The 22,708-nt window shown below is 37.3% G+C and overlaps 1 protein-coding gene across 1 annotated transcript in view; it reads left to right on the forward strand.

The window, feature by feature from the left end:
• LOC133997938 (exostosin-1) overlaps positions 1 to 9,486 on the forward strand; it is a 289,281-nt gene extending 279,795 nt beyond the window's left edge. Inside the window, exons 10-12 of the mRNA XM_062437675.1 lie at positions 1,522 to 1,682; positions 4,780 to 4,951; positions 9,301 to 9,486. Coding sequence (XP_062293659.1) covers positions 1,522 to 1,682; positions 4,780 to 4,951; positions 9,301 to 9,486 — 519 coding nt within the window. The remainder of the gene's footprint in view (positions 1 to 1,521; positions 1,683 to 4,779; positions 4,952 to 9,300) is intronic.
• Positions 9,487 to 22,708: the final 13,222 nt, after the last annotated feature.

The raw sequence follows: 22,708 nt of genomic DNA on the forward strand, positions 1-22,708 counted from the left end.
AGACGGTCTTTTCTCGGGTAGTTCAAGCTTTTTTCAAGGACACCAGGTGCGCTAAACAACTCCACATGAAGTTTCATATTTACTGGAAAAGAAGTAGGACAGACTCTGTCCAATCCTTGTACCAGCAGAAAGGATAGTGTGGTCATCGCACATCCTAACTCATGAGTGTACTGGAGGGTCGTGTATTTGAAAGTAGGATGTGAAACAGTAGTATGTGTTGCATCAGGATTGATGATAATAACGTGCAGAGGAAGAGCGATTGCATACAGATTCAAATACCTTAGAGTGATTAAGTAGATGTGAATGTGCAGCACAAAGTTTGAAAGTTTTCTTCGTGGACATACACAGGCAGAGGAAAAAGAAAGAGTGAGGAGGGAAAGAACTGGAGATTCTGTATACTATATTCTGTAGTCTATAACTGTATACCGATCCTACACAGTTGGTATTATTTTGGTGGAGCTAACATTTGTATAGTTGGTCCTTTGTCTTGTTTGTGCGGAATAAATACAGAAAAGACACTTGAGATCAAAATATTTCACTTCAGAACAGTCTGAACACATTTTTTAGAATTTGGGAAGAAGGTAAAGAGACAAAGAGTCAGACCCAACCTGACCTAAACCAACATCAATATAACCCTAACCCTAACCACTGTAGCATTTAATGAGTCCAAATCCTGCTAAAACCTTCATTGTATGTCATTTTATTATAGTACTCAGAAAAAAATGCTTCTCTTGGCTATGTGCGTTGGAGGTTTCAGGATCACCCAAAATCTAACAAGTATCTGTAGCTCTTTGCTTAACATTTGTTTAAAAAAAAAAAAAAAAAAAAAAAGTCAAATTCAAAAATGTCCAAATTCATATTTAAGTTTCTAACTCAATTTTACCAGGAGCTGTAACCCAGCGCTCCTTGCAGTAAAATCCATAATCAAGCCTTTTAATATAAAAACTTGTATTATACACTGATTTCCAGATGTCCAATAACTTGTCTTCTTCAAAATTGTCAGCGGTCAAAAAAAACCATAGGCTTCACACCTTAAAAGTTGTACTATACCTTTTTAAAATGAGTGTATTACATGCTCTGATTTAGAAAGAACTATATACATAAAGCCTAATTAAAAATTTCAGGCCAATTCTTGTTTTAACACGGAATCAAAACTTTAAGCGGTTTGATGTGAAAGTGTTCAGGTGGGAGGAAAACAACAATTATGAAAGGCCATCTGAAATGTTCTTTGTGAGGCTGTGAAGAGGAAGACAGGTTGTTGTGTATAGGATGGCCTTGCTGTCTTTGAATAAACTGTTTCTTATCTGTTTGTATTCTGTTTTCTATTCTATTTTGAAGATGTCTGTATATAATTTATTATTTCATTTACTATTTTCCTCTCTCCTCACCTTTTGTGTTTTTCTGACCATATCTCCTCTCTCTCTTCTCCACCTTATTTTCCTTTATTTTCCACTTCTTCTCTGTGTTTCTCATTTTCTTTGTGCTCTTCTTCTTTTTTTTCTCTCTTCTCTGCTCCCACAGGTGGATTTTGCCTTCACTGTATGGCAAAGTTTTCCGGAGCGTATCATAGGTTATCCAGCAAGGAGCCACTACTGGGATAGTTCCAGATCCCGCTGGGGTTACACCTCCAAATGGACTAATGAATACTCCATGGTCCTTACAGGAGCAGCTTTCTACCACCGGTATAAAAACCACATGATGTGCTGTCAGAATATCCCTCATGAGTATTGCTCTTCCCTCAGCTCCTACAAGTCAGGATTTATATTATTTGCAAACGTAGTAATGACTACATAAAATGTCTAGTGCTTTATTCCTCATTGCAGTTGCTTCACTGATAACAGAGAATCACTACTCAGTTTTACACATCATTTATTGAAATGATTAACAATAAAAAAAAAGGTCATTACAGTGTACAGTGTTCATAAAATCCTATTTTTAGATGCAGTGAAGTCAGGTCACTTACAAAATGCATAAATATTGATTACCTTACTTGTATTTATAGAAGTATTTAAACACTTTTAATACACTTGGCTGTAAATCATTAAAAAAAAAAGCATAATGCATTACAATTGAAACCATGTTCATCACAAAGCTGTTGCTACTCATCTATGAAAGCAATTCAAAAGGGGGTTAAAAAAGGGTTAATTCAGATGAAAAAATTCAAGTAAAGTCAAAAACTCTGGTTGCTCATATACGCTTAAAAAATGTCAAGATATAAAATTCAGATCTGACCATAAGGGTCACCAAAGAATCCTAAATCAATCCTAAATAGAATTGATCCAACTTATCTATAGCATATATTTCATTTAAATGTTTATTGTAATTATTTTCTACCATACTCATCCTCTTGCCCTCTCCAGCCATGTTATGGAGGAGAAACTCACCTTTCACTTATTCCAACATTTAATTTCCCCAAACTCTGGATGATTACCTCATCTTCCTGTTTGTGTTGCAAAGCATTTTCACATTGTGTTATAAAATATAAGGCGGATAAGTTTCCACCCAACCCTTACATCTAGAGTCAACTGAACAAACCCACACAGCTGAACTTTGTGTTGTTTGCTGAATCTCATGTTAATGTGTAGGTGTGTTTTCCTATCGGGAACATATTATGTCTCATTTAGTTTTAACCTTTAGTATACATGCCAGCACTCACATTTAGTGTAGTATGGGTAAAGAAATAAGTGTTGCCTTCTGGCTAAATGATATCTTAACCTTGGTGAAACTTAAACAAGTCATACAGTATAACACTCATGGAAACAGTTATCAGAATGATTTTCTTTTTGATTTGCACACCCACACAGTGTTGTCATATCAAATTTAAACATTTTTGACACTTCCGAAAAATGAAATCAATATGAGAGGTTGAACTTGTAAAATTAGAGCAAATTCAGGAAAATAGTGGATGATAATTAACTCAACCTGCCTGCATTAATTACAGAGTTTAGACTTTTTTCAAGGCTGACATAAATCTTAGTCGGTGTAAACAGTGTTATAAATGATGTTAACAGGTTTTTGAGGCGCAGCATGTGTTTCTGTAATCTTTGACCCTAACATGCAGTTCATATTTGGGCGTTTCACAGTATCCCCTCATAATTAGTCTCTGTACATAAGTTTGTATCCTCAAATCATTCTTCACACCTCATCAGTCATTAATAATTGGTGATTAATCCTTAATGAAGCTTCCAGAGAGCAAGAGGAGTGTATTCTTTAGTTTTTAGATGGAGAAAAAAATAAAAATTTACAATCGCACAATATAATGATCCAAAGTTACATAACACTGGAGAACATAACGCTTTAAATTATTGATATTAAATGGGAATAAACAGTGTTTTTTTCTTCTTTTTTTTTAATAAATATGATTCAAACACTCAACTAAAATGTGTATCACCTGTACAAAAACATTTTTAGGAAGTTGAAATATTTCCATTTGTGTATATTCTGAGTCACACAAGAATAAGTCATCAAATGTCTGATTAAAAGAAAAGTTTTTAAGGTTTTTTTTTTTTCTTTCCCAAATGTAAAAAAATGATCAAATTAGACCCTGAACAGTATGTAAGGGTTCAAATCATTATTGACTGGAGGTCATAATTCAGAATGCTGTATTTTTAAATCCCTTGCTGCATTGTAAATGTAGTTTATTGATTGGTGCTAAATGCACATTTTGTGATGCTTTGGAATTTCTCATTTCACTGATGCACCTGTAATATATATCCTTGGCACTCATTTAACCCTTACATACTGTTTTTACATCTAAGATCAATAAAAAATCCTTTTCTTTCTTTTTAACCTGAAATTTGATTAACTTGACATACAAAGAAGGGAATATATTTAACTTATTTTAATCCAAAATGTCAAAAACATTCATTCTTTGTTGAAATAGTTTCTCCTGTATCATGGAGCATTATGCAGTGTTATTTATGTAGTTTTTTCTCATAAAAAGTAAAAAAAAAAAAAAACTCTTTCTGCTCTCTGAAAGCTTCATTAAGGATTACTCTACATCTATCTGTGACTGATGAGGTATTTGTGAATGATTTGTGGTTCAGAAGTGTGTTATAGAGACTAATTAGGTGAGGAAATTGTGTGACGGGTCAGAATATGAACCATATGTAAGGGTTAAACAAAGTATTAAGTATTAACAACCTTAATGATAATGTAACATTAAAAAATGCATCCAACAGCTTCATTACACACATCTTTGTGGTACAGTAGCTCTGCATCCTCCTTGACACCGTTTCCATATGATACAAACCCTATTAAAAGCCATCTCTCACCAGTTGAAGTTAATATTTTAAGACGAGTAATAGAAAATAAAATTAAATCACAACATTTTTCTCTAACTATTAGTTATCTCATGAAATGACATGAACACAGTGCTACTAAAGGACAGAAAAGGTAACCTGAGGTATTAACCAGATCAATACATTAAACAGAGAAGAGTGTTGCTCTCTGAAGCTTCCTGAAGCATCTTGTCATGCAGTCAAAACCGTTTGTTATTTAAAATCTTAAATGCCAGCATGAGGCAGCAAAAAAATGAGTCAGAGAGAGAGAGAACAGAAGATGGAAATGTGTGTGTTTTGTATGTGTTCTCACATATCCATGCACACATTCATGGATATGTGAACCTTGGCATGGAGATAACAGAGTTGACAGTGATCTAGTGATCCAGTGTTCCCATGCTGCTGAGAGTGCAACACAGCAAACCAAACAGAATAGTACAGAATAAAATAAAAAATATATTAAATGAATTCTATCTTTTTTCCTGTCTGTGTATATCAGATATTACCACTACTTGTTTACCCACTACATCCCGGCCAACCTGCGGACCACAGTGGACCGCATGGCTAATTGCGAGGACATCCTGATGAACTTCTTAGTTTCGGCCGTTACCAAGCAACCACCCATCAAAGTCACACAGAAGAAGCAGTACAAGGAAACTATGATGACCCAGGTACAGTAGGGCTTTCTCGTAACAGCTTAACACTCACAGACAAACTGGATGACACATACAGTGCACAGAGTCATCCTTCTAACTATTACTGGTGAGACACGGCATGACGTTGAGGCTGATTGCAGTTTCAAGGGTCAGACTGAGTCAGCAGCAGTCGTCAGTGTTGTGAGCTAACAAGACAACTCTTATTTATAGAGAAACGTTAGAAGGAACATGAAGTCTTTAGATTCCTGTGAGTACAAAACTGAAAACTTAAAGATCTCCTGTATTAATATGTGAAAATACTGCTTGGAACAATTTGTATCCAATATGGTTTTTCCACATTAAAAGTATAATTACCCCCTTTAAAATCCTTAAAATATCATTTACTCCAGATTCCACATTTCCAATAAAAATGCAAATATATTTCATATATTGAACTGCCAGACACAAGATGTCTCTTATTTCGCTGTAAAGTCCAATCTCAGTGGTTGTGTCCTGGAGGCTTTAAGTTACCACATTGCACTTGTGTAGGTTGAATGTTGGACCAGGATTGGCTCCTAATTAGTTGTGATGTCACAAATCATGGTGAGCATAAAGAGACTTTCCACTTTCAGCACATGAATATTAAAAACAGCCTTCTCGTATCAAACCCTGCAAACACAGTACGAGTCAAAAGTCTGGACAAACATTCTCCATTCAGTGTGTCCAAACTGCACAGTGAAGCTCAAACATCCAACTGACGGAACAAGAAATGGAGTTTAAGGGACCCGTCTTGCGGTCGGTGCACAGCGGATGGCGGGCATGGCGCATGTGTCTTTGTTAGTTTCCCCCGGCGCAGTTGTCATTTTTTCGTCCTGCGCCAACGTTGTCTAAATAGCAAATGCACTTGCACCATTCTGTGCGCCTATGGGCGTGTTGGTCTCAAAATGAGGTGTGGTCAGGTGCATTGGTGGCGCGTTGCTCATTTAAGGCAGAGGAAAGTGATTGCGCTACTGAACACAAAAAAAAAAAACAGGTCTAAAGTCACTGGTCCATATTTCACTGTTATTAAAGGGTGCATCATCAAGAGTTCAATATGCTCCTAGATAGGCGGGTGCGCAGCGTGCAGACACTGTGCCTGTTACCCACACACGGGCGCGCAGCTGCACACAAACATGCAAAATATCACAAATAAAAGGACCGCAATGTGAATTCGTATTATGATGTACATCAACATATTTTTAAAAAGTCACAATGACGTGCCACTATGTATCAGAATCAGTCAATCGCAGTAATGATCAATGAAACTGTCAATGTAGTCATGTGACCTGGTAAATCCGCCATCAATCTAAAAATCCGCCAAGGTGACAGCGCGCCTGGATATTAAAGGGAATGGGAGATGACACTCAGATTGGTTTACTCTGTGTAACGCCCAAAACACACCTATGATTAATGAGGGGACTTAAGTCCAACCCTTTTAGACCATGCGCCTGGCGCAGTGACCATTTTTCCGCCATCAAAATAGCAAAAGTGGATTTGGATACGCCCCAAAGGCACTTGCGCCACGCACTTCACGCCATGCGCTATAGATCGTTAAAATAGGGCCCTAAGAGTCCTAAAATTAGAGAAGTCAGGCAGTCCAATGGAGTATGAAAACTCCTTTAAAGCTAATTTCCTACTTCATTGTAATGGTCTAACAATTAAAAACAATCAATTTGTTTCAATTGAGACATACCAGTCCTGTGGCTGAGTTAAAGGGTTAAAGTACATTTGATCACCATTGTGTTCCACACATAATATGTAGTGGACATTTAATGGGATCTTTGATTATAATTTGTACTTACATTAAATTAATGTGGTAATTACACAACAAGTGGCTCCCAAGTCTTTTATCTAATAGTCTTTATATTCAGAAAGGTTTCTTCACATAAAGGTCAGCTTATTCATCATTGGGAGCTACTCAGCCTGTGAAAGCAGTTCTATGATGCCCTTTGTAGCACAAAGCTGAGTGTTGAACATTTTGTTACCTGCATTATTGGCAATGTGCCCTCTTCCTCCTGGTTTTATGTGGTCATATTACCACCCACTGAGTTTGTATCCACATACAAACTACTAGTGGTCAAAAGAGTGTTTTACAGTGGCCATGCAGAACAGTTTAAAGAGAGTGGAAATGTTAAGGAGACAATAGATTAATTTCCCGACTACTGGTTTTGGTTTTTTTTATAAAGAAAAGTGACTCGAGAGTCACCCTCTCCTTGTGTTGCATGATCAATAGTGGAGACGCTTTAGGCTATGTACAACCCTGACCTTCTCATTGGGAGTTCCCTATATGTGTGTGTGTGTGTGTGTGCGTGTGTGTCTGGGTGTGTGTGTATTTCATGTGGCCAGACCAATGTCATCTTGTGATTGATGGCCTGACCACAGGCAGGATCATGACTCAGCAGTATGGACTCTGTGATTAATGTCTTAATTGTGAAGGCGGCGCAGAAAGCCTCGATTTACACCCACCTTCCTTCGCCCTCTCGTTCTTTCTTTTCTTTTCTTTTCTTTTCTTTCTTTCTTTTCTTTCTTTTTGAGAATCTCTCTTTCCCTTCCTCCCTCTTTCTCAGCCCTGATTTGTTACTTTGCTTCAAGCAACAGCAGATAGACATTTATTGTGGTGAAGGTGGAAGAAGAAGCTTACATCTTTTGGGAAACTTTGACCAGTAAAAAGAGTTTTGATGAAGTCATTACTTTTATTTTTGGCTTTCTTATTATCAGTTATTTATTCATTTTGTATTTTTAGAGAAGAGGTGATTCATTCATTGCCGAGCCGCTTCTTTTCTTGTGTTTTATTTTTCTACCTGACCCTCGGTACCCCCCTGCCGCCACTCTCCTGCAGCACACTAGATGAATCTGCTCCAGCTCCATGCTCCCATGCCACTGCTTATCAAAAGCCTCTGCTGCCCTCCATCTTGCTCACAACTGCCCCCTCTCCAACTCATCTACCAGCAGCAACCCAGATAACCAGGTGAGGTCACATAGCAGCAAAGAGGCGATAGAATCCTGGAGTCATCCAGTGGCTTCGATCACTGAGGGGAACAATATCCCGGTGACAGGAACTGTATTTCTTGATTTTTTTTTTTTTAACTCATCAGGCCCTTCCAGATTGGGGATAGACTAGATAAAGGAACACACTCTCTGGCTGATATATGAATTGCAGCTCACATCTTCATTCAGTCATGTACAAATGGACCATAAGTATTTGCTTAATAACTCTTATATGTTGTGCCAGCTGGAAAATTTCAGTAAAATGAAGTTGCTGCTGGTGGTGAATATCTTACCAAGCTGTCTGTGTCCTCCTGTTCTAATAAAGAAAGTTGATGTGAAAGAGCTTCAGTACACATGGACAACCAGCTGCAACCAACAGCAGATCCTCTCAGAAAAGTTCAGTGAGTTTATCTGTACTGACAGAGTGAGGAACACAACCTGCTACTGTACTTGAAGCTGAAAGGGTCAAGCGGGCTGTATGTGAAATATAATATGTGAAAGACACTTCAAAGCACATTTTCTACAAGTTTGATGATGCTAATGTTGCATTCTGTACTGTTGTTGGCTGGAGTCTCAACAACTACTCAGGGATTCCCAACCAGCTGGTAAGGTCAATCAGCTCAGCGGGTATGATGACACTGGTTTTGCTGGCAAGTGGGTTTTGCTTCAGCCCTGAACTTATGCTTGACCATCCAGGCTGTTTAAAAGGTTCTACCTCTACAACAAAACCCTGGTTTCCCCAGTTTGAATCTGACCATGGATCTTTGTTGCGATCATGTCCGTCTTTCTTTTCTGTTTCCCGTCAGCATCTGCACTGTAAACTGAATCTAAAAACTAGAAAAGAAATATTAAACAAATGAACTCAAATTTGAGGGTCACCATCAGTGCACATGATGTTGGCTGATATGTCTTTATGTGGGATACCAACAGTGTCGAGTCGTTTTAATGCTGCGTTCCATTTACCTCGGAAGTTGGAAGTTGGAATTCCGACATCCGAGTACAACTGGAAGTTTTTGCCAAAATCAAAAAGGTCTCTCTAGGGATATTAATAAAGTGCCAGTCATACCTCAAGGAACTAATCTTTGACCGGGACCAGACAGAACCACTAAGATAAATAATGTTAGTTCTGTTTTTTAAATGATCATTTTTTTGTGCTCCACCAAAAAGAAGTTCACCTTTTTAGGATTTCATCCAGCAATTAAGACATGGTCAGTTATTGCAGATATGATTATGGTCAGTATTCTCTGCTTTTTATTACACATTTCTATCACAGCTCCTTTCATTGATTCCTCAGCTGCTCTCATACATGTATTCTCTCCCTCTCTACCCGTTTCCCATCTCTATTTCTCTAAACCAAGGGCTCCAAGGCGTCTCGGTGGGCCGACCCGGACCATTTTGCCCAGCGCCAGACCTGCATGAACGCCTTCAGTCACTGGCTGGGTTTCATGCCCCTGGTGCATTCCCAGATGAGATTGGACCCTGTATTGTTCAGGGACCAGGTTTCCATCCTGAGGAAGAAATACAGGGACATTGAGAGGTTGTGAATGCACAAGGATACACACCAAATCACTGACTGAGAGAGAGAAAGTACGAAAGGTGGGCAGGAGTATCTTGTGATTCCTATTAGAGACGCCTTGAGGACAGCACACACACACTAAACGTGAACATTTGTGAGGCTATAAAGCTCACACATGCACTGGACATAAAAATGATACAACACAGAGGTGCGTATAAAGCATTTAACTGCGTATATCTATGAAAAAAAGACTGCATTCTGTATGCGTGGTTGATAAGAGCAAGTGACTGTGCATACCCGCCGTCTGTGACAATACACATAAATATGAATGCATGGATATACATGCAACAAGACCTGGACCACAGACATATGTGTTGCATGGTTTGAACAAGAAAACTACAAGGACCTGAAAAATTTAATGTGTTTTTTGTTTTTTTTAAACCTAAGAGACATGTTTATTGTGGTTATCGGCCTGCTGACTGTAGAGCAGTATACTGTACAGTTTAAAGTTGGCCAAAAGATTTAAGAGATTTTATGGGATTATAGGTTGTATCCAAACAGTCTAAAAGTCAAAAGGAAACACTCTCTGGGGTTATGTATGTTCAGTAGATACACAATGTGGACAAAATGGACAAAATATAACCTCTGGGCCAGGCCACATGACAGCTGTTACCCAAAAAACACCCAGAGACAATGGCAATATGCGTCTTGTATACTATTGTAGATTTTCAGCAGTTCCTGTCTGTATGAAGCAAATAAAAAATAAAATAAAGAGATGTTATGTTAAAAGGTGAAAGGCTGGGTCTTAACGCCATTTCTTGCTTCCTCCCTTAGGCTACTTTAATTGTTATCTCATGTGTCTCAAATCACATACTTTTGTTAGTATACTTCTGCGTAGTACACTGTGAACAATAAGTACTTGTGTAGTGTATACATTTTGACAGGGTGGTGCTTCAAAACAAACACAGCCATTGTGCACTTACTGGAAATGACATTTAGCTAATTAGCATTAGCATTTGCGAGTTAGCATTAGCAAGCTAAAGTTAGTATTCGTGTTATCATTGACAGTACAAAATCATTACAGACTGCTAAATTAACTCAATAAAATTACTGATGGCTCATATCTGACAACAGTATAGTGCTGCTTAGTGCAAAAAACATGTAGAAAGCAATTGTATAATGCTACAGTGTTCACCATAGTTACAATGTTCTTGGGCAACATTTCCTGTTTGAAAAATGGTCCCTCCCCTTCTGCTACGTAACCAAAATGGTGACCATTGAGGGTGAGAAGTGTCCATTGTTCCACACTAAACTTTTTGATCGTTTTGAGTGCACCATCCAGGTACTCATCATGCACTGCATGCAGTGTGAACGCACTTATACACTCAAAATATTTTAAGTGTAAGTATGCTATTTCAGACACTGCATTATTACATTAGTCTTATTCATTTTTTTTATTTCTTCTATAAGTCATTCTTTCATTATGTTTTAGATACTAATGCAGTGGTATTTTTGTCTTGCCATACTTTGTGTTAAGGCTGACAGTACTGAATTATACACATAACTGTACAATAGCAATACAGTAAGGAACAAATCAGAAACTATATTTAGTTTCTGAAAACTCAATATTGTGCAATATACAATATTAGCTATATACTGTATAGTATATAATGATAGATGCTGCAAGTTACAATACACACACACACACACACACACACACACAGCACCATCATGGTGAATGCTGTCTCATCACGACCAAATCCATTCAGGTATCACACTATACTGGTTAACAGACCAGTAACCTGCAGCCATAGAACAGGACCTGACCTGGACCCAACTGACTGTAAAAAATGTATAAACCTGTCTGGGTCCTGGGCCAGGTCTCAGGTCCTAGGGTTCGGGTGGAACTGAGAAGACCTCCACTACCAATTACCTTCGTTGGAACATACTGTCAAGCCAGAAACTCTGCAGGGAACTGAACCCAGGGTATCTGCGATGACTGGTGAGTGTTGTGTGAACTTGCTTTCAACTCTTTTTTTTTGTTTCAGTCATGAGGTCATGACAGGAATGTGTGATAGACATAAAGCATCTGAAGGAAATGGTGTTATTTGCGTCACATGTAGGCTACTGGAGGATGTGGTAGATGATGTGATGCTGACCTGAGCTCTGTGTTGAACAAGTCTTAACTTGCTTAACCGTTCACAGTAGTGTGAAAGCAGTCATTGAAAAAAGTGAGTATAGCCATTGCACAACTGAACAACTGTAGTCCCGCTTGTATTTTAAACCAACATATATGACAATACATTTTCAGTGAAAATCATGCTGCATTTCCATTCACAAAAATTCCCTGCATCACTCCAAAGAAGGACGCTACAGTTTGTAATCAAGTAGTGTGACAATGTGCAAAAAACGGTGATGAAATACATCGTAAATTTATTTCCAAACACAGTGCAGCAATGTGTTTTTATTGGCCAATCAAGCACATCCACCCAATGCAAGTTGAACTAAGGTGAACCAGAGCTGGCTGGACATTGATTGCACCAAAACAGAAAATGCACACTTGAATGAGGCTACCATAAAAGTAAATGAAAAATGGAACAAATATTCATACGAGTTTACAGTTTTCTTTTCCATTAAACATTACATTCAACAAACATGTTTTCTTGATAAATGAATTAATGATCTGTTTCTTAGAAGAGTAAAAAATGGCTATCAAAATGTACAGTTACCAAGGTAACACCATTCATTTGTTTGACCAGCAGTCCAACACCCAAAATACTCATTTAACTATCAAATAAGACAAAGAAAGCATCAAATCGTGATAATGTATGGGCAGGAATGACAAAAAATTAAAATGTATGGCATTTAAATCAATAAATTATGAATATCTGTGCTTATTAGTTTCTGTCAATCAACTTATCAGTTAACTGACTAATTATTTCAACTCTATGTTTATGTATATACTATATATTGGCCATATTTTACTTAACATTCCTGATCAAACTACATAAATGTGAACTACGCTGTAGCTCAGCAACATGCAGTGTTGAGTTGAACAATGACATCAGTTTCAAACAGTAATTAATACATTTTATACTGTACAGTATAGGTATAGGCATAGGCAGGTATAGGCACACACAGTAACACACACATCTCTTTCATGTACAGTATAGACGGTTGTTCCCATGACCATTAAGGAGGTGATTTTTTTTTTCCCAGGGAGCTCCCTTTTTTGTCACTTTAAATTAGTCTCTCCCCTCATCTGTCGTTCCTTATTTTCCTTTCACTTTTTTCTCCTCCGTCCTCTCAGAGACAATAATTCTAATCACCTCATCTTTTTTGCTCTGCACACCTTTCTTTCATCAGACCCTCTCTCTTCTTTCTCTGCCTCACTCCCCCGTTCCCTCCTGTCTCGCACAACCAATAACCGGGATCTCTTCATCATGAGAAGGTTATCACAGTTCCTTCTGCTTAGATATGACATGTGCCTTCAAACTAAGATCCATGATCTCAGAAAGAATTAACACAGCTGTCAAAGGACACTGCATTCCTTTCAGGTTACATCTTTACAAAAGACAATTATTGACATCAGAACGGCAGACGTGTCTTCTATTGATTTCATCTGTTCCCGCTACATGTACATACTATGTTACTAAGAGTTGCATGATCTTTTAATGAAAACTGTTGAAGAATACACATTTTTATAATTAAAATGGTTCATATTGGAGGTACAGTACTTCATACATGCCTTCATAAGATACAAAATGAGAAAGCACTGATTATAGCAAATGTCTTAAAGCTTGTTGGTTCTTCTTAAACACAACCAAAGTCCTCAAACATACAGTTATTCCCAGCTGTATTCACTATGCAGCTGATCAGATTTTTTTGTTGCATACAGTGTAACAACTATCTTGATTTACCGTTTTACAATATCAACCAGGAAAGAGATCACGTGTACAAGACTGTAGATGTTTCATTTAATAAAAGCTTTTTCTTTTCAACACCTATACAAACAGATAAATGTGTAGTCTTATATATATACTGTGTATATATATAGAAGATTATTTATGGAGACTCACAGATACAGATGGCAGAGGTTTAAAGCAACATTCACTACAATGACAGCAGAGCCATGAAACAGAAAAGTTACTTTATATATCCTTCAGTTAAGATCATTATTGGAAAGCCTGCAAATGAATCCCAGTGAAAACACTGGTTCACTACTGGGAGATGGAAGCCCAGTGGTGACAAATGAGAACTATGATTGTCTTAATGCGTCCATGCTGAAAAACAAGCATACTTCTTCTATTTGTCATGGACATTATTTTGTAGATTCCTTTCAGCATCTTGAGTACTAGAAGTCAACTGATTATCTATATCAAACAGGAGGAAACATGCACATCAGAAGGTTTTGTTCCACATCATGCAGTGCTAAAAATTAATTTTAAGTCTTTTAAGTTATATATCAATCAAAATGTGTTCTAACTACCATTGAGGACACTAATGTCACATCCTCTGTCATTTTTCTTGAAATTTGGGGGGTCAACTCTGGAGTTTACTTCTTTACTAACAGACCTACACATGGTGTGTATTCGACTGTATTTAGAATTCGGCTGCCAGTGTGAAGGCAGCATTTAAACCGTCCTGTAGAGATCAAAATATTATTAACTTATTTATTTTCTGACATTTTATAGCCCAGACATCATCTGTCTGTCAGTGGGGAGAAAAAGCATAATGTATCATAAACACATGTTCAGTTGCCTTGAGATAAATGTATCACTTTGATCGCAACAAGTAGTTGACTGTTGGTTAGATGTGGTGTAAGATGTTTTCGACTCTCATTTTAAAATTCAGAGATGGTTTAAATTTCTGTGTAACAACCATCTGAAAGCTTTCTCTAACTATATGTTCAAACAATTCTTACTGTCAGCTTGTTGAATATATATTCCAACATTATTAAGATTTAACAGCAGGCTGTCAAATTTAAGTGATGTCATTTGTACCACCTCTGGATTCCATTCAAAGCTGGCAGTGTACGAGATCAGAATGGACCATTTTCCATTTAGGGTGAACTCTTTTCCAAATACAATCATTCCCACGTTTCTCTCTCAGTGCACCTTTCGTTTTCTTCAGTCTGGCACACTACCAGAGCCGGCAGATGATTTAATGTGAACCACAATGGCTTTCATTTCAGTTTGCTTTAGGGAATTCTCCTTTTTGCTCCTATGATGTATTATTATGGTCCCTGCAGCCCGTAAAGCACTGTGTGTTTCTGTGTCTGCATGTGTGCATCTCTTAGGCCATAACGTACACATTATCGTATGTATTACAGTGGCATTTAGGAGGTAAAAGTACCCCTGAGACCAATAGCAGCACCTCCTCCTTCTGCAGCACGACGCTGTGAAAAACATTTTCCTCATGAACATTAAATAAAATATTACACAGTTTATACTAAAATATTCATGAGAAGTTATTAGAGTTGACAACTAATGTACATGAATAAACACTTAAAAATAAGCATAATCTGCTTGTGTGTAGTATGTTATAAACCATTTATTTACGGTTTATGTACTGCTTATGAATACTAAAGGGGGACTTAAAGTAAGGTTTTGGTGAAGAAGGGTTATTTGAAGGTCTTGTTGGTCTAAGGAGCATTCTTTAAAGTTGTGAAAATAATTGAAAATGAGCCAGCAGATGAAAACTTGTTTCTACCATAAAAATCTAAGTTTTCTATCAAGCATTCAACCCTTTGAAGCTTGAAAGGTGTCTTCATTGCCTTCTGAAAGCTAAAACCTATGACCTAAAAATAATAAGTTCACAAGATGGGTTCTTAAGTCTGCCCCAAATGGATACTGAAACATGTTTTTCCTGCTGTAATCATTCCTCCTGTTCATACTGACCATTAGAAGATCCCTTCATAATGCACTTTCAGTGTAAGTGATGGAGGCCAAAGCTTCAGTCTAGTCTTTTTAATATAAAAAAGTCCCTCTTTGTGTCTCGATGGACAGTTTTCCCTCTTCAGCTGCAGGATCATAACAAAAATTGGGAATTTGGCACATTTTGGCATAAAACAATAAACTTTTACATTTTTGTAGAGAGGGAGGACTGTGGATTTTGTCCCCTATCACTTAACTGAAAGTGCATTATGAAGGGATGTGCTAATGGACTGTATGAACAAGAGAAATGATTACAGCAAGACCTTACATTACATTTGGGTATCTGACTGTTAATTTAATACAGGTTTGGAAAATGTTAAACCCTTCTTATAATGCATGTTCTTTTTAGGCAGGTGTTGCCAAACTCCTCCATAAGAGGATACTACTGTACCTCCACCTTTGCTTTCGAAAGACACAAGATAGATGCAAGAAGTCACTTCAAGTATTTGAACAAATGGCTGATGCTGTGATTTTTCTGGTGATGTCAGTCTCTTCTCAAAAGTTCATAGCCTGCTCATATGTTACAACTAAAGCCTGACCAATAATAGATTTTTTAAATATATATATATATATATATATATATATATATATATATATATATATAAATATATATATATATAAATATAATATATATATATATATATATATATATATATATATATATATATATATATATATATATATATATATATATATATATATATATATATATATATATATATATATATATATATATATATATATATATATAATGCTGCCTATATAACTATAACTATAACTGAGATTTGTTTTTTTTTAAATAGACAGATATCGGCCAACATATACGCCAATATCGATATATCTGTGGTAGACCAATATCGGTCGATAGTATCGGCGGACCAATATATCTGTCTGGCTCTAGTTACAACATTATAATGCATTTCAATGGTGAGCTGGTTTTGTGTCATAAAATACAACAAAAATCTTCACAATAAATGTCATCACCAGTCCTAGAGCATAATCCACTATTGTGCTGTTCAGTTATACACTCCTTCCATTCAGAACACTGAAACTGGGCTTTTTTATTTGGATCTCCAGCTGTCAAGGCATGTTTTCTATATGTGTTTATCTCCCATTCCATCTCTGTTCCCCTGTTTCAATTAAACTGAGGCAAGTGTCTTAATGATTTGTCCTCTCTGTTTGATGTGCAGTAAGCTTGCAGTTGAGATTTGGATGTTTGGGCTTCTTTTAAGGAGAACGTACTCTCTGGAAGTAAGCCCCTTTTATAAATATGTGTGTTTGGTGAAAAGAAACAGATAAAGGTGCACGTATAAAGCACAAATAGCATATGGATACCTTCTTTGTCTGCCTCTGTTCCTTCTGAATATGATGGGAGCTGGTGAAGCACAGAGATTCTACAAAGAGCTGTCAACAGGGTGTCCAGACTATAATAATATCTTACAGACTGTTGCTCTGCTGCAGACTTTTTTATCTTTTCAGTGCGAGGCCCACACACACACACACACACACACAAACACACACACCATACACATAAAGCCCTCCTTTCTGTAAGGACACATTAAAAGGTCTTGTCTCTGTGATCAATACAGGTCAGCGTTAGTCATTGGATGTGATCATCCATGGGTTCCCTCAGGAGGAAACTAAACCGCTTCACTTCTCCCCTGGACAGAGAACATGGATCCATGTATTGCTGCTAATGTCAGGTGAAGCCAGGCAGCACAAAGAAACATGAGAAAATAAATCTGACAGGGGGGAAGCATAAGGCACAGAAGGCTTTTAAGTGACATAAAACATTGTCTAAAAGTGAAATTCGGGTTCCCCCCGGTATCCAAGACGTCTCCAAACGATCAGTAGTTTTATTCCACCATTGGGTCAACCCTTTTAGGGGATATTTAAAGGACCATTTTTATGGCCCTTTTTCATAGAAATTGATTTTTATTTTATTTTTTTAATTAACTAAATACGAGGCATTTTGCTCCACTTAAACAGCAGCATTCGTTTTACTGAGGTTACCCTGAAGTGGATCTTCTACTGTTTCTGTTGTGTTAAATTAGTTTCCAATAGAAATACTTTTGAAGCAACAATTCACCCAAATCATTTTACATTTATTTGCGACACGTATAAAAAGGGCAGTTACAAGTTCAGCACTTGTAAATCACAGGTCAACAAAGTACTTTTCATCAAGTATACGTACAGTTTTGAAGTACTTGTACTTCATATTTTAACTGTATGCTACTTTAACCTCTACTCCACTAAATATTACCCTTTTTACTCTACTGCATTGCCTCTACAGACTGAAGACAGTTTAACCCTCATATACTGTTCATATTGTACATCCTCATAGTATGTTTGGTGTAAGAATCCCCTCATTAAAACTGTCTTTACCCAATTTTAAACCACAGATGTGTTTAGAAAGCATCAATAGTCGATCTGACTGATCAATAAATATGATTAAACCTTGATTCATGTTTCAGAGAGCAGAGAGAGTGTATTTTTAGGTGATTTTTGGAGAAAAACCAGCTACTATCACACAATATCATGTCCTATTTTACCTAAGACATGAAAATATAATATAGCAATACTGATTTAAATGTATTTTATTGAAACTGAAAATTAAAGGAACTTTTTTGGAACTGTGGGGTTTATTGTAGAGCCACCAGAAATCTTCATAACTGCTATCTTATTAAAACTATTCATTTATTTAACAAAAAGACATGTCAGTAGTTACGGGTCAAATTTGACCCAGAACAGCCCCAATGAACAAACATGTAGCACCTATACAAAAGAATAACAGTTCGAAATATTTTCATTTTTGTGCATTTTGGGCCACTTTAGGAGAAGTCATTACATTTCAGAGTAAAAGACATTTGGGGTGTTTTTACAGCTGTCAAATATCAAAACGGGTCAAATTTGACCCAAACACTATGTAAAGGTTAAACCAACACACAATATACAAAGAACTTTAACTTTGGATACTTTTTTAAAATTTTGAATGCAGGACTTTTACTTGTTACATTTACTCAAGTAAAGGATGTGAGAAACGTGTTTTCTAAATCTTACAACTCACAATAAGGAAGAAGAAGAAACAACACTAGCCAATTGAAATAAATGGGTGATAACAGCCTCCTGAAGCTAATAGTAGGTTCTATAGGCTGCACATAGCCCATATATTTGGGACATATATGTGATGATAACGCCTATTGAACATCAATTCAATATTCGCCATCATTGCCAAAATGTTAACTTATCTCATCTCAAAACATTATTAGTTATGTAATTAATTCCATCTGAAGAAAAACAGATTGTTATTTGCACCAAAATATAAACTTTTAAGACAAATTGCAGCTTTTATCCCAAATCCAATCTTTCCAAAAAGTCTTTAAAAATGACTGACTGAGTGCCCCACCCTCCTAAATAGTGTCAATACTTTAAATTAGGACCCATGGCAAATATGAACTCAATAAACAGTTCCATCTATTAAAACTTCATAGGCAGAATTGGGCACTTTTGAACTGGGGTATTCCAAGGACTCCAATACATTGGTATTTTTTAAAAAGCACGAGTTAAACAGAAACAGAAAGAAATGATATGAAGTCATTAAGAACAAACTGATTGAGAAACTCGTGAAAAATTGGAACGATAGAATAAAGAACCTAGGAGATATGACAAAAAAATACCCAAGTCGGTTATCAAGTGATACCATTTTAGAGTTTCCTACCAGACTGAGACAAACAAATGTCTGAGATTAAGATGAAAAAGAGAGTGGCTCAGATGACTCAAGGTATACGTCTTCAGTCCTTAGGGAGAAAGAAAACTGTACATCCTTACATCCATCTCGTCTTTCCATCAGTCCATTTGACTCAATCAATCCTGACAGCCGGCCTCTCCTTTCCCTTTCATCTCCCACTCACTCTTTCTTTTTTTTTCTCCCTCCCCCTTTTAAAGCCGTCAGCATCCATCTCATTCGTTACAGCTCTATTATGCAGAGCTGCCTCAATAAAATAACAAACGCATGAATAAATCATACCCAACCCCAATCTCTCTGATTCATAGAGTTTGGATAATTATTCAGTTTTTCATGAGAGTGCACTCATTGATTCGATGTGACCCTAAACAGTTTCCAAGGTTATGGGATGGGGAAATTGATCGGCGGCGAGTGATGATGGAGAGAGGAACGAACTTGCCGAGCAGCGGAGGAAACGGGGGAATATCCAAATATTCAAATCTCTCTCCTTCTCTCCTCTCTTTCTCTCGCTCCTCAAATATCCGTGACCAAATGGATTTATAATTGGAAGTCAGGGGGCCCAGAAATACTCCTCACCTTCTTTCTGAGTCATCTAGATATTAGTTCTGGTGAGTTACAGGGTTGATATGAGCACATGGGGAGAAGATGAGGGGAAGAAAAAGTCATTAGGAGGAGCTCGTTGCTGGTATTTGTAAGGGACTTTCTCCCTCCTCTCATTTTTTTTCTCTCTCTCTCTTTTCTTTTTTCCTCACTCGTAATTTCACTTTTTCTCATGCACACACAGACACATTCAGTCGTCCATAGTTTCCTCTCCTCCAACAATGTTTCTCATTATAGCCTGTCCCAACACATTTGTCATATTGTGCAGTCACCCATGATGATAGCATAGGGTACAGGGGCACTCTGTGTGTGTACGAGTGTGTGTGTGTGTTCAATGGGTTGCAGCAGTGACTTGGCTTTTCAGAACACCCCTGTGATTCCTCACACGTATGTCCACACACACACACATACACACACACACACACACACACACACACACACACACACACACACACACGTACTGACAGGGAGTCAGAAAGGTCTATTTGCTACAGAGTCCTTATTTCTTCCTGGTGGGAGTTGAGAGTCCCCCATTGTCTGAATTGAGTAGGACATGTCTCTGGATCTATGAATCCTATTATGAAGGGAGTGAAAAGAAGGGAAGGAGAGGAGAGGGTGGAGGAAGATGGGAAGATGGACTTTAAATGCAATAATGAAATGCTGAGTCTGTCCTCACTAAAAAGACAACAAGCATTGGTCATGTGTTATAATGTTCTCATGTCCACACCCTGTCTCCTACCTACAGTTGGTTTCTTTGAAATTAAACTAAATTGTTTACCCAATTACATTGCCTTGGTAAACTTCATTGGTACCTGGATTATGTTCACAGGCTATCCATCCATCCATCCATCCGTCCATCCATCCATCCGTCCATCCATCTGTCTATCCATCTGTCTATATACAATTCTTAACTAAATGTGCTTTGGTAAAGGTTAATGAAACATTGTGGTTTCTCTTGTAAGTGAAACTCCTTTATGGTAACGCTAACTTACTGGGTCGGATTTGACCCATTTTGACTTTCGAAAGCAGTAAAAACATCTTAAATGACATTCTGTTTGCCAGAAATGTGATGACTTTTACTAAAGTGGCTGAGAATAAACAAAAATGGAAACAAAAGTTGTGCAGCTGGTATAAATATTTCTACATAGAGGGTGTTTATTCAAAAGTATTTTAAAGTCACTTAACGTAGTCAAATCAAACTAAATAGAGGTTATGTGGAATCTTGAAAGAGTGAAAATAAAGATTGCCATACATCTGTTTGTATTGTGTCATTTGGACATTGGGGACAGAGTTCAAAGGGCACATCGAAAACCTCCTGAGCTCCCAACATATCGCTACATTTACCAGAGTTCCCAGCCAGGTGGGCATCTGCAACTCCAAACAAGCCTACACAAAGTAACAAATTAAACCCGCAATTAGCAGGGAATCAATATAGTGGTTGCCCAACATAGTCCTGACTGCAGAAGAAGACAGCTTTCATAGGACTATAAAAAGAACCTGATGGCCTATTTCATTTTGGCTGATTTGCTCTCCATGGAGTCATAGCATAGTGTGTGATTGTGAATGTATTTTCTCTATGAACAAATAGTGCCAAACCTAAAGAAAACACTCTCTCTGCTCTCTGAAATATTATTGAAGGATTAATCACCCATGTACTGTATTAATAATTTTAGACATCTATGACTGCAAAATGCATCTGTGGGTGAAAAGTTACGGCCTCCATACTGTAAAGGTCAGAATGTGAACATTACTGTATGTATGTAAAGGTTAATACAAACACAGTAGAACAGCATGTCTGGAGAAACTCCAATAATCTGACTCCGTGCGAGTCCTGGAGATGGGTGAACAAGTGAGCCAACTGTCAAGCACAGCTGTCAATCACAGCTGTCAATCAACACCCACACAGCTGACATCAAAACTACAATAAGCCTTAAAATGATCACCAGCTCACTTGACTGTGAATCCCACCAAAGTCATAACTTGTGGTGGATTGCTGGGATGTTTTGGCTGGGGAAAGGCTTATACTATCAAAAATGTTAACATTCACCTATCAGATGTTATTAACATTGACAAACTTCAGTCATGGGCTTTGTGAGGCACCTTAAATGCAGAATTATGCCTTGTCTATGGACAGATTTCAAAGAATACAAATCTCATTCTGATAACCTCATGCCTGTCAGATCAGACCATTATTAGGTTGATATGTATAGTGAATGGAGGAAAACGTACGAGTTATTTTTGGATTCTGTTGATTTATGCAAGAATGACATAGAAATGTCATCATGATGGACTCAAAACAGGAATAAGAGATGACAGACATGTTAACACTGAGGCAGTTCAATGCTGAGATTATGGCTCTTTGCTATTCTGTAGTTGTGTCTTTTCCTTAGGTTTATGACTGTCGTGTGCTTTTGTCTTCAGTGAATGCTTGTGTGTGCTGGTCAAAATGCATGTGTGTGAACGACAGAGAGAGAAAAGTCCTATATGTTATCTTTGATGATTCTATAATAGCAAGTTAAAGAAAAAAAATGAAACAACTCAGATGCTTTACAGACACAGCCATAAAGAATAGACAAGTCAAAGTGATTATATTTTATACCAATGCTTTATCTCTAAGATCAGACAGAAATGTGGAGGATGAGGCCACATAAGACCTACTGTAGATGTGTGAACACTGACACTGGAGATGCAGTGCCACAACTAAAGTGAATGGTTCAAGGAAAATGTTATACTTTTGCAAAATTCTGGCACTTTTTGGTCAATTCAGTGATAAAGATGTTTTTGCCTTTTGGTTATTTTTTGGTAGATTTGGTTATATTTACACATTGAGGAAATTGTAATATTTGTGGTGATAACTAAAAACTATCATTAAATAGACTTAAGTGTATTCCACTAATTTAGCCTTGCACTCAATTTACTTTTAATTAAAATTAGAGATATCAAATGGTAAATGGACTGTACTTATATAA

This window comes from Scomber scombrus, chromosome 17 (genome assembly GCF_963691925.1).
Source record: "Scomber scombrus chromosome 17, fScoSco1.1, whole genome shotgun sequence".
Lineage (NCBI taxonomy): Eukaryota > Metazoa > Chordata > Actinopteri > Scombriformes > Scombridae > Scomber > Scomber scombrus.